The following is a 9,933-nucleotide window of genomic DNA, read 5'->3' as shown; positions in this document are numbered from 1 at the left end:
CCGCCGCAGCAGCAGCAGCAGGGGCAGGGGCAGCAGCAGTGGCGGGGGCAGGGGGGGCAGCAGGAGCAGCGGTACAGGCAGGGGCAGGAGCAAGGGCAAGCGGGGTGGCAGGGGCGGCAGCAGGGGCAGCAGCAGGAGGGCGTGACGGGCAGCAAAGGGAAGCTGCAGGTGAGCTTGAGCTTGCTTTCGGGGAACGTTTGTTGAGCATCACTTGTTTGGACCGGCTGTCTCTGTCCTGTGGCGGCCATCCCGCGTCCTGCCAGGTGTCGTGACTGTGTCGCGCCCGCCGGAGCCTCCGACCCTGGGCACACCAAAGCGCAGCCCGACCGCAGCTGTCACTCCTCCGACTGCGCTTTCTGTGCAACCGCGGCATTTGGCTGGCCTCGCGTTTCGCGCGTTGACTGCGCCTGAAACGCGCCACCTGGACCCCACAACCAATTAACCCCACACCCACGAAATCGAACACCCCGTCAGGTCTACGCCTACCACGAGGCCATCAAGGAGTCCGACCGCGCCGCCGCCCTCGCCGCGTTCCTGTCCCCCGCGTCCCTCCTCGCCGCCCCCACCACGCCGCCGGTCGTGCTGGTCTGCACCGACCGCACGTCTCGCGGCATAGACTCGGTGTACTGCGAGCATGTGGTGCTGTTCGACTTTCCGCGGGACCCGTCGGAATATGTGCGCCGCGCGGGCCGCACCGCGCGCGGCGCGGGCGGCAGGGGCGTGGTGAGCGTGCTGGTGCTGGGGAAGCAGGTGCCGCTGGCGCGGGAGATCATAGATCAGAACCAGAAGGGGCGCCCGGTGCATCGCATCCCGGAGGTCGAGGGGCGCTGGTGACGCGGCGCTTTTGCGTGCGTGGTCGCGGGGGGCAGCGGGCGTGCTGAGTCGTCGAACTGGCGCGCTGGCTTTCGTTGGCCTCAGTATGCAGCTTTGGTAGCTGCTTTCGGATCACAGTCTGTTGACGTGTCTTGTGGGCCCTGCCAAGCTAGGTACCTTAAGATTGTTGCATGCCATGGCAGGCTGTCACCGAGGGTGTGCCGGCCTTGTCAGCACGTTCGCTCCTTGCGAGCGACTCCGACGCACCGCATCTTTTTGCACAGCAGGCAGGCGGCCCCTTGCCTTGAGCAAGCAGTGCGCCCCGTGCGGACAGCCTGCGGCTCCCAGTCCCCGCCCCTGTAATTTCCAGTGCCAAGGAGCCATCCCCACCCTCCAAAATAATCTGCCAGACTGGGCGGCTCTTGCTTGAGGGTCAGCCAAACCTGTAACGAGTCGAATCCAGTCAGACACCCTCGGCGAGATCAAATGTGCCCTTTGAATTGCAGGCCAGCCGGTGATACAGGTGCGATGGCAGCGGCGGGATCGCCGGTGTCCGCTGATCTGGTGCAGCTGATGGAAGATTTGCATCATCAGCTTCGCGAGTGTCTGGACTGCTGACCTCAAGGGTTGACGGGTGACCTCCATGCTGCTGCATCCTCCGGCTTGTGCGATGACTTCAGGGTAGGCAGGCATGGAAATGAATATTTGCAACGCGCCAGGCCTTGGCGTCAGCATCTTCACGCAACATGTGTGAAAGTCGTGTGCTCAAATCACATTGTGTGCATGTATGTTTGTGTGCATGTGTCGATTTTCCGTCGTCATAACAGACATGAATGAAGATGCCAGACAGGTACCCATAAGTCAAACAGCCGTCCAGTTGCCCCTCCAAGCTGCCAAGCTGCGAGGGACCGGCTTGGAAGATGGGTGCCTTGTCCAGCAAAATGGGTGGAAAGGTCTGACAGCCGCCCTCCTTGCCCCGGCAGGCAGCTGACTGTGCTACCCGCTGCAGCAATCAGCGTCTGCTTGACGTGCCGGTGCAGGTGCAGTGCATAACTGTGCAAGATGTGAGCTGCATGCTAGGCACAGAGGGGGGGGGGTAAACCCGTCTGCGACCTGCTCTCTGTCCAATGGTAAACTGCGATGATGTTGAGTGTCACAGCAAGCTTGGCAGGTTGAATCAGGTGCCTCCAAGTCATGTGCGAATGTGCAACAGGACCGGGCCTGCTAATTCAGCCGCGCGCCCCTGCCCATGGCATGCGGCACGCACACAAGCGCGCTGCCAATCCTTGCAACGCGTCGCGTCGACCGGGCGTCAGTGCGGCGCGCCTGGGCCTGGCAGGTCAGGTGCGGGCGTCAGCTGCCGCAGGCGCTCCACCGTGGCCCTCAGCAGCAGCGTCACCGGGCCCGCCCCGCCGGCGGCGTTGCTGTCCCCGCCGCCGCCAGCGGCCAGCTGCTGCTCCCACTTGGGGCTGGGGCCGTCTGCGGGGCGCATGCAAAGCATGATGGCACGGCGTCACAGGTGATGTAAAACGTGGCGCGGCCACAGCCCGCATACATCCACACAAAAAGCCTTACCAGACAACATGAGCAAGTCAGACGCCACAAGGCAGGCCAGACACAAGCACATGCTTCATGCCAAAAATCTTGTCTTCTGGATCCTCAATTGCACAGTCGCATCATCTCACCTGGCCAGAATGCAACGCTGCTGACCGGCTGCAGGCCTCTGAGGCTGCGCGCACGCATCGCATGGTGCGACAAAAACAGTTGGAGAAGAGGGTTGAGTTGGTGTGGCAGCAGCAACGGGTGCATGCTCTTAGGCTACCAAGACAGGTTGATTGTGGCTGGTAGTCATGGCTGTAACAATGGCGCGATGGTTCCACACAGGCCCGCGCGACCATCATGCAAGCAGTACTGCAACCAATCCCTCGGCGCGCGCCGCGCCAAGTCTGCACTGGAACGGCGCCCCATGCACACACACCTATTCGTGATGAAGGCCTCCCGCCACGTCCCCCGCTCCTCGCAGAGCGGCGCGCCCGCGCGGACGCGCAGCCCCATCGCCCTCGCCGCCTCGAGCACGCGCCGCTGCGACGTGCCGGGCAGCGCCTCCCCGCCGGCGCCCGTTGCCGTCTGCAGCTCGAACCGGCTCAGGTCTGCCGACGCGGCTCTTGGCGGCGCCGAGGGGGCGGCCCCAGTGTCCCCGCCATTGCTCTGCGGCGCCTCTGCGGCAGGGCGCGCCGCGCAGCAGCACTGGTCAAGGGATATCCTAGCAGCAGGAATGCGGCACGGAGAACCCCCTGGCCGCCGCCCCACGAGCAAGCGCGCAGCAGCCTGCCAATCGAGCAGACGGGGGAGTACGTCACCCCGTGGGCGCCGCCCCGCCGCCCCGCCCGTCACCCGCCGGCCACCTGCGACCACGTAGAAGTTTGTCACCAGCCCCTCGAGGAGGCCGCCCCGCTCGTCCACCAGCACCACCTCTGCAACCCCAGGCGGCTTGGAAGCCTCAAGCTCGCGGCGCTGCAAAACCCATGAGCAGTGCTTGGCGCGCGCCCACTGGCGGGGCGCGCCGCGTGCGACGACCTGCGCGCCGCGTGGGCCCTGGCCGCGCTCAAGCGCTGCTTGCATGCGGCGATGGCGCTTGGGCTATGGAGGTTGCTGCAGAATAAAGGCACGATCTCTGCGAGGTCCAAGCGCTGCTGGCGCCAGGGTGATTTGCCTAAGCATTGGCCCTCAACAAAATACTCCTCCATGTCCCGGCTGCTGCCTAACCGACGCCCGTCCCCGGGACGGCTGCAAAGACTCCATCGGGTGCGCCCCGCCCCTCTCACCCTGCCTGCCTCGGGCTCCTCAAGCGCCATGGCCTTGCAGAACACCGTCACCGACAGGGGCGGCGCCGCGGCGGCCGCGCTGCCAGCGGGCACGCCGCCGACGCCAGCGTCGCCGCTGCTTGTTGACGTTGTGGCCGCCGCCGCTGACTGGGATGAGGGAGGGCCTCCAGGGGGCTCTGTGAGAACCACCACAAGCATGGCCGCACTGCCCTCCTGCCCCACATGCTGCTGCTGCTGCTGCTGCTGCTGCTGCTGCTGCTGCTGCTGCGGTGGCGGCGGCAGCCGCGCGTCCAGGAGGGCGAGGGCCGCCTTCACCTGCGGCTCGACTAGCTGCTGCACAATTTCCCTCAAAGGACGGCCCTGCGGGAGGGGCGAACGCCAGGTCATGGGGATCTGATCGCGTAATGAGAGTGCTCACTTTATGATGGCGATGGATGATTGGAGGAACCTGCTTGCAGCCTCTTGCGCTAAAGCTTGGGCCGTCACACCCCGGCGCAACCGTTGCCCCCCCTGCTACTGAACAACAGACCTGAAGCTTGCAACACTGCAAAGCGGCCTCGAAACTCCTGGGCTCACGCTCCCGGTGAAGGCACTCGATGTTGCTGTGTGCATGCGGCGGCGGCGGGGCGTGCGCAGCTGTGGAGCATAGAAGCTGGCGGCAGCGACCTGGGTGCACCCCACAAGCAGAACTGGCGGTTGCGCAGGCCGCACAAGCACCGCGCCCACGTGTGCACGCACCTCGCAAGGCGTTCGAGGTGAAGCTCCCAATCCACGATCTTCTGCCCGGGCAGCACGAGCGCAGTGGTGTATGCGCCTCCGCTGCGCTGCGCCAGGACATGGCCGGGCAAGGCTGGGGCGTCCACAGGCACGCCATCCTGCAACAGGACGGCGGCTCCCATATTGATGATGATTGAGGATACTTTGACACGCCTCACGGTGGACGCTTTGGTGGGATGACGAATTCAGAGCTTGGCCGAGGCCCCGTGCGCATCGTTTCACTGATCAAGAGCTCCAGGAGACATACCAAACCGTGGTCTACGTGATCGGTACGTCTGACAAGCTGATACGAGTCACCGAGTGTAACTCGGCCACCCATCATCAGGAACGACAAGCCCTTTAGCTGGTCCTCTGAGAAATTAGGGTGGCGCAGTCGTGATACTCCTCACGGCCTCTGTTACCAGCGCAGTGGCGGCCACCACCGCCGCTGCGCAGTCGCTGTTGCCGACGATGACGGCGACATGGGATCCTAGTCCCCATGGCCTGCGATGGGTCAGCGGGCGCCTGAGACACGGCCTGCATGACAAAAGTGCAAATGGTGCTGATTGGCGCCAACACCTGCAAAGCGAGCAGGGCTGATGGTCCTCAGGGTTGGTACAGGGTCTGGGGCGCTAGAGCATCCCTTGTCCCCGCTGCTGAAACCCCACAACCGGTTCAGTGTGCTACCTTCAAACAAGTCTCAAACGGACACAGCGCAAAGGACGCACATGTGTGCGGCCAGCGGGCATGGATGGCAGCGCATGGAGGGACAAGCGCAGATGGGACGCGGTCGCTCCTCTGCATCCGCAACGCCACATGACATGCGCGCTAAATGATGCAAAATCCATGGAGTGTGTACATTTACGCCTCCATGGGTAACGCAGCGGCCACACGCCCAACCACCTGTCACCATTGCCTACCGCAGTAGGCGTGGCTGCGGACCAGAACAACCTGATGCGATGCACATATATCAGTGCCATGCAGCGATCATGTGTGGGTAAGGTGTTACCACGTAGGTGGGGAGCAGGCCCGCGGACTCAGTAATGGCATGCAGCATGCTGACAATAACGCAACATGGACCTACAGTACTGCGTGCTCGGCTCACCAGGCGTGTATCCCATGGCACCTGCTGTGCGCTCCACACGTATCACACAGCCCTTTGTGAAGCGGTGTGGGCCACGCAAGCGCCGACTCTGTGGTGGCGTTGGCGCTCACGCTAGCACCAGCACGGCGCCGCGTGAAATCAGTCATGCTACATTACCAACGGTCAACTTTTTGTGCATGCACCTATATGCCGCGCTCTTGAGCCCACGTCACAGCACTCATCTGAACTGTCGTTTGCTTCGATCATAGCCTTAGCCCCGGCGGAGACGCATCTTTCCGATCTGTTTGATCTGACCGCGTACGATGGCGAGGGCAGCGTTGATTTTCGTGGCCTTGGCATTCCTGGGGGTCTGCCTTGCGGATGATCCGACGACTTCCTTGCCCGGCGTGCAGGATCTGAGTGAGTTGGTTCGCGCTGATCGTCGTTTGCGGGTGACAAATGGCCTGAGGGTCGTTACGAGTGATCATGTGTTTCCATCATAACGATCAGGGAGTGCTGTGCTGTGGCTGGACTCGCAGCAGAGCTTTTCCCACCCGCTCTGTTGGCGCATGCACTGCATGCAGTGGTAGAGCGCCCCTGCAGTCTGTGCGCACAAGCATGGCGGCTGCGGCGCACAGATGACAGGCAGCCACTCCAACAAAGTAAGCCAACCTATGTGATCACAGTTGCTTGGGCCGTGATCTTGTATCCCCCTCATCGCAGCACCCGAGACTTTCGACAAGGTGGTCAATGGTGGCAAGGCCGCGCTCGTCGAGTTCTACGCCCCCTGGTGCGCACAGATACAATCTTATTGCCATGAATCCTGTGTGCCGCAGGTGCGCTCTTGCTGACCCCTCGTGGCGCTCGCACTCCTCCCCCACAACATGCTCTGTGCCATCCGGCCAACACCTAACCAGGTGCGGCCACTGCAAGCACCTGACCCCAGAGTACAAGAAGTTGGGCGCGGCGGTTGAGGCTGACCCTGCTCTGGCTTCGCGCCTCGTCATTGCGAAGGTTGGTCCAGGGCAGGGCCCAGGGCGCGCCCGTGCGGCCTGCTGTGTCCCATGCATGTCGTGCAGCTGCAGGCGCCGCCTTGCAGTGCGAACGGGGAGCGCTTCGGAGGCACCACGCACCATGTGCGCCCAGCACCCGAGCGTCGACAGACATGGCACCCCGCATCAACGCCCTCCGCCCTCAAAACCAGGTCGACGCGGATGCGCACAACCCTCTGGGCTCGAGGTTCGACGTGAGCGCTCCACAGCCAACGTCGCATGCACCCACCCGCGTGCTCCCCCATAGGCAATAGCTCCCCCGTCGCTGCTGCCCGCCGAAGCGAGCCGTTTTTGACCCCTCGTGCGGCTGCCACTTCTTCCTGCTGCTCCCGACACACAACCGCACAACTGACCGTCCGTCTGCCCGCCCTGCCGTTTGCCATCATCCGAATCTGCCAAATGCGTCACAGGTCCAAGGCTTCCCCACCATCAAGTTCTTCCCCCGCGGCAAGCCCGCCACCAAGGACTCCGCCCAGGAGTGAGTCTCTTCGGCTGCCGCTGGGCTTGCCCGGGAGGAGACCCCCTGGGGCGTGTGGATAAGGCACAGGCGCAGTGGCACCCACAAGGCCGCTGCAAGGGCGGGCTAAGCCGTGTCCAGGAGGGCGCCATGGGCGTCGCTTTGCCAGGGCCCCCTCATGCGCGGCCTCGATCGGGCGCGCCTGCTGCACTTCGGCTCATGCACAACCCCTTCTGTGCTGCTGCCCGATGCAACTGCTGCGCAGCTACAACGGCGGCCGCAGCAGCGATGCGATGCTGGCCTTCCTCAAGGGCAAGCTCGAGGGCGACAAGGTGCGGCGCATATAATTGAGCGCCCTGGGCTTGACTGTGCATTCGTGTTTGCACACTCTCTGCTCTGGTCATTCGGATCAAAGCCCCTGCAGCATGCGAGCGCACACGAAGCAGCTTTTGCGACGGTGGTGCAGCACTGTAGGGGACTGAAACAAGGCAGCAAAGGCTGGCTTAAAGGCATCCACTTGAAGTACCTGCACTCAGCATGCATTCAATTTGTGTCCTTGCTCCGCCGTGCGCGGACCTCAGGGCTTCGCCCGTGTGGCCGAGCTGGATGCCATCGCCGAGAAGGCAGGCAAGGCCGCGAAAGATGATCTGAAGAAGCTGGTTGGGGAGCTCGAGGAAGCCGCCAAGAAGCTGGAGGGCGACGCCAAGGCCAACGGCGAGCTGTACGTGAAGCTTGCCAAGAAGGCTCTTGACAAGGTGGGTGGTGTCGTGTATAATAGGGTGCGTCGGTGTCCGCCCTTGATAACACCAGCGAGGGATGCTGTGCTGCAGCACCTCTCACCAGTGAACCAGTGAGGGGTGCTGGTGTGCAGCTTGGCTTCGCTGGCGTCTGAGGCGGCTCAGGTGGGGACCTGCCGTGTTGTAGTCTTATGTTCTCGTGCATACATGTTTGGGGTTGCGTCCGATGCCAGCCCTGGACCCACCCTCACCCGTACTGCCCTCACAGGGATCCGAGTACTTTGCCACGGAGCGCGCCCGCCTCGAGCGCATGATCTCCAGCGGCGGCGTCGCGGCCAACAAGGTGCGGCTGGTTGCTCGCAGGCCAGCCATTCGATGCGGCTGGGATGTGTATGTGCATCAGCATGCAGACATGCTGCCTTGCATAGAGCAAGCCACCCCGCAACTTGCAGTTGCGTTGGCTGCAATGACAGCCCCCTTGGTTCCCGGCCCTTTCTCCATTGTCAATAACCTGCCTTATTAATGCCAACGTCTTTCTTGGCCTGGATGCAGGTCTCTGAGATGGCCGCCAAGTCCAGTGTGCTGGGCGGCTTCCTTGGGGAGCCCATCGCCGCCCCCGCGGCCGAGGAGGAGGAGGCGGAGGAGGAGCCCGAGGAGGACGAGGACGACGCTGACGAGGTCGAGGAGGGCGAGGAGAAGGACGAGGAGTGACGCGCCTGCAGGCGGCGCTCGCGCTGAAGGAGGCGGGGCGGCAACATGCGTCTCTGCGGCAGTGCTTGGTTTGGTCAGGCTGGTCGTGCTCCGATGCATGCGTGGCGACAGCCGGGCCCCGGCTGGAGCCCCTCACGGTGCTTAGAATATTGCAATCGGCGCGACTGCACGCCAAACATGTTTGCTTAGCTGTTCAGCGCTGTGCCTGGGGAGGTGTAATGCCATGTGTCACGCGCTCGCGTCTGCAGCGTCGATTTCTTGGATACTGGCTGCATGCCGGGAGGGTCCAGACGCGAGCATGGTCACCTACATTTGCCTCGCAGCAAACCCATTGCACAGCAACCACGGGGGGATTTTGCAGTCAGGGTCCAGCTCCAGGAAAGGGCTTGCTGAGAGCAATCGTGCCAACTTTGGCCTGGACACCCGCAGAGATGGTTTGCCCAGATATCATATGGCGGCAGCTTGCCAAAATCTTTCTTCTATAGAGCTGTAGCCAGGACCCGTGAGCGCTGAGGAGATCCTGCAAAGCTGTCCTGGTCGACAGCGGTCAGCGTGCAAAGCGTGCATGTAACGCCCTCGCCAGCAGGACACGCAGAGCCGGTCCTTAACGCGCTACCCTCAAGTAAAATCTCCTACAATCGCAGGATGCGAATGATGCGGAAAAATGTCTGCTTTGAAAACAAAGCTCCCCTCGCAACACTGCTAGATCGCAGAAGGCGGCCCGAAGCAATAATGACTTCAAAATTATGACTTGTAGATAGCTAATGCCATGGTCTGGGGCAGATTGCAGGTGGGCAACTTGAGCTGTCAACCATCAGCACAGGATCTGATGTGCAGCAAAGCGCCACAAGCGCTGGCGCATGCTTGCGATCATATGCATCACCGCACACGCATGGCATGAGGAATCCCAAGTACATGAGTTCAACCGAGGATTGCACGCGCCAGATGTACCGGCCATCCAAACGATGCCGCCGCGGTTGACGCCCCGCCACCAGGCAGCCCTGGCGGCAGCATGGGGGCTGGCGTGCGCGCTCTCGCTGGCGTGGGCGCTGCCGCGCCTCGACCAGCACGGCGCCAAGCTCATGTGGACGTTCTTCCAGCCGCTGGCGCCGCCGCTGCTCGCCGTCTGGCTGTGGGCGCAGTGCGTGGCGTGCTTCGAGGCGCGGCGCATCCCGTACGCCGCCTGCTTTCCCGAGCGCGACCAGAGGCAGCTGCCGTCCGCGGCGGGCCTGTGCAAGGTGAGGCGGCGCGCGGAGCAGCTGGGGCAGCAGCAGCACAGGCCACGCGGCATATCGCCCGCGACGGCACTCGACGCAGCTGGATCTGTTGGCTGCATCCATGAACAGGGCCGTGAGACCTGAAACCCTCGCGTCACCATCGTTTGTGTTCCCTCGCCCCCCACCGGCCTCGCAACGCAGCTGGCGGCGGCGTTCTCCCTCCTGTCCGCCACCGCCGTCGCCGCCTGCGCGCTGCTGTGCCTCGCCTCTCCCGGCCCGCC

The 9,933-nt window shown here is 63.3% G+C and overlaps 4 protein-coding genes across 4 annotated transcripts; 3 read left to right on the top strand and 1 right to left on the bottom strand.

Moving 5' to 3' along the window:
- Positions 1-474: 474 nt before the first annotated feature.
- MNEG_9690 (hypothetical protein) lies at positions 475-834 on the top strand (the record flags this gene model as incomplete). Its single annotated transcript, XM_014041841.1, has 1 exon — positions 475-834. A coding segment is annotated over one exon (360 nt), but the record flags the coding sequence as incomplete, so codon positions are not given.
- Positions 835-2,125: 1,291 nt separating this feature from the next.
- Positions 2,126-4,025, bottom strand: MNEG_9689 (hypothetical protein; the record flags this gene model as incomplete). Its single annotated transcript, XM_014041840.1, has 5 exons — positions 2,126-2,292; positions 2,499-2,542; positions 2,792-3,032; positions 3,219-3,327; positions 3,639-4,025. The coding sequence occupies 5 exons, from the start codon at positions 4,023-4,025 to the stop codon at positions 2,126-2,128; spliced, it is 948 nt and encodes a 315-aa protein (XP_013897294.1).
- A 2,269-nt stretch (positions 4,026-6,294) lies between these two features.
- MNEG_9688 (hypothetical protein) lies at positions 6,295-8,435 on the top strand (the record flags this gene model as incomplete). The annotated part of the gene is made up of 8 exons (XM_014041839.1): positions 6,295-6,314; positions 6,396-6,492; positions 6,683-6,724; positions 6,941-7,008; positions 7,253-7,319; positions 7,569-7,742; positions 7,993-8,067; positions 8,277-8,435. 8 exons carry the CDS (start codon positions 6,295-6,297, stop codon positions 8,433-8,435), a joined length of 702 nt encoding a protein of 233 aa, XP_013897293.1.
- Positions 8,436-9,400: 965 nt separating this feature from the next.
- Positions 9,401-9,673, top strand: MNEG_9687 (hypothetical protein; the record flags this gene model as incomplete). Its single annotated transcript, XM_014041838.1, has 1 exon — positions 9,401-9,673. A coding segment is annotated over one exon (273 nt), but the record flags the coding sequence as incomplete, so codon positions are not given.
- Positions 9,674-9,933: the final 260 nt, after the last annotated feature.

Source organism: Monoraphidium neglectum (assembly GCF_000611645.1).
Source record: "Monoraphidium neglectum strain SAG 48.87 unplaced genomic scaffold scaffold02025, whole genome shotgun sequence".
In the NCBI taxonomy this organism is placed as follows: domain Eukaryota; kingdom Viridiplantae; phylum Chlorophyta; class Chlorophyceae; order Sphaeropleales; family Selenastraceae; genus Monoraphidium; species Monoraphidium neglectum.
Note: the sequence above shows the minus strand (reverse complement) of the source record. Positions and strands in the feature narration are given on the sequence as shown.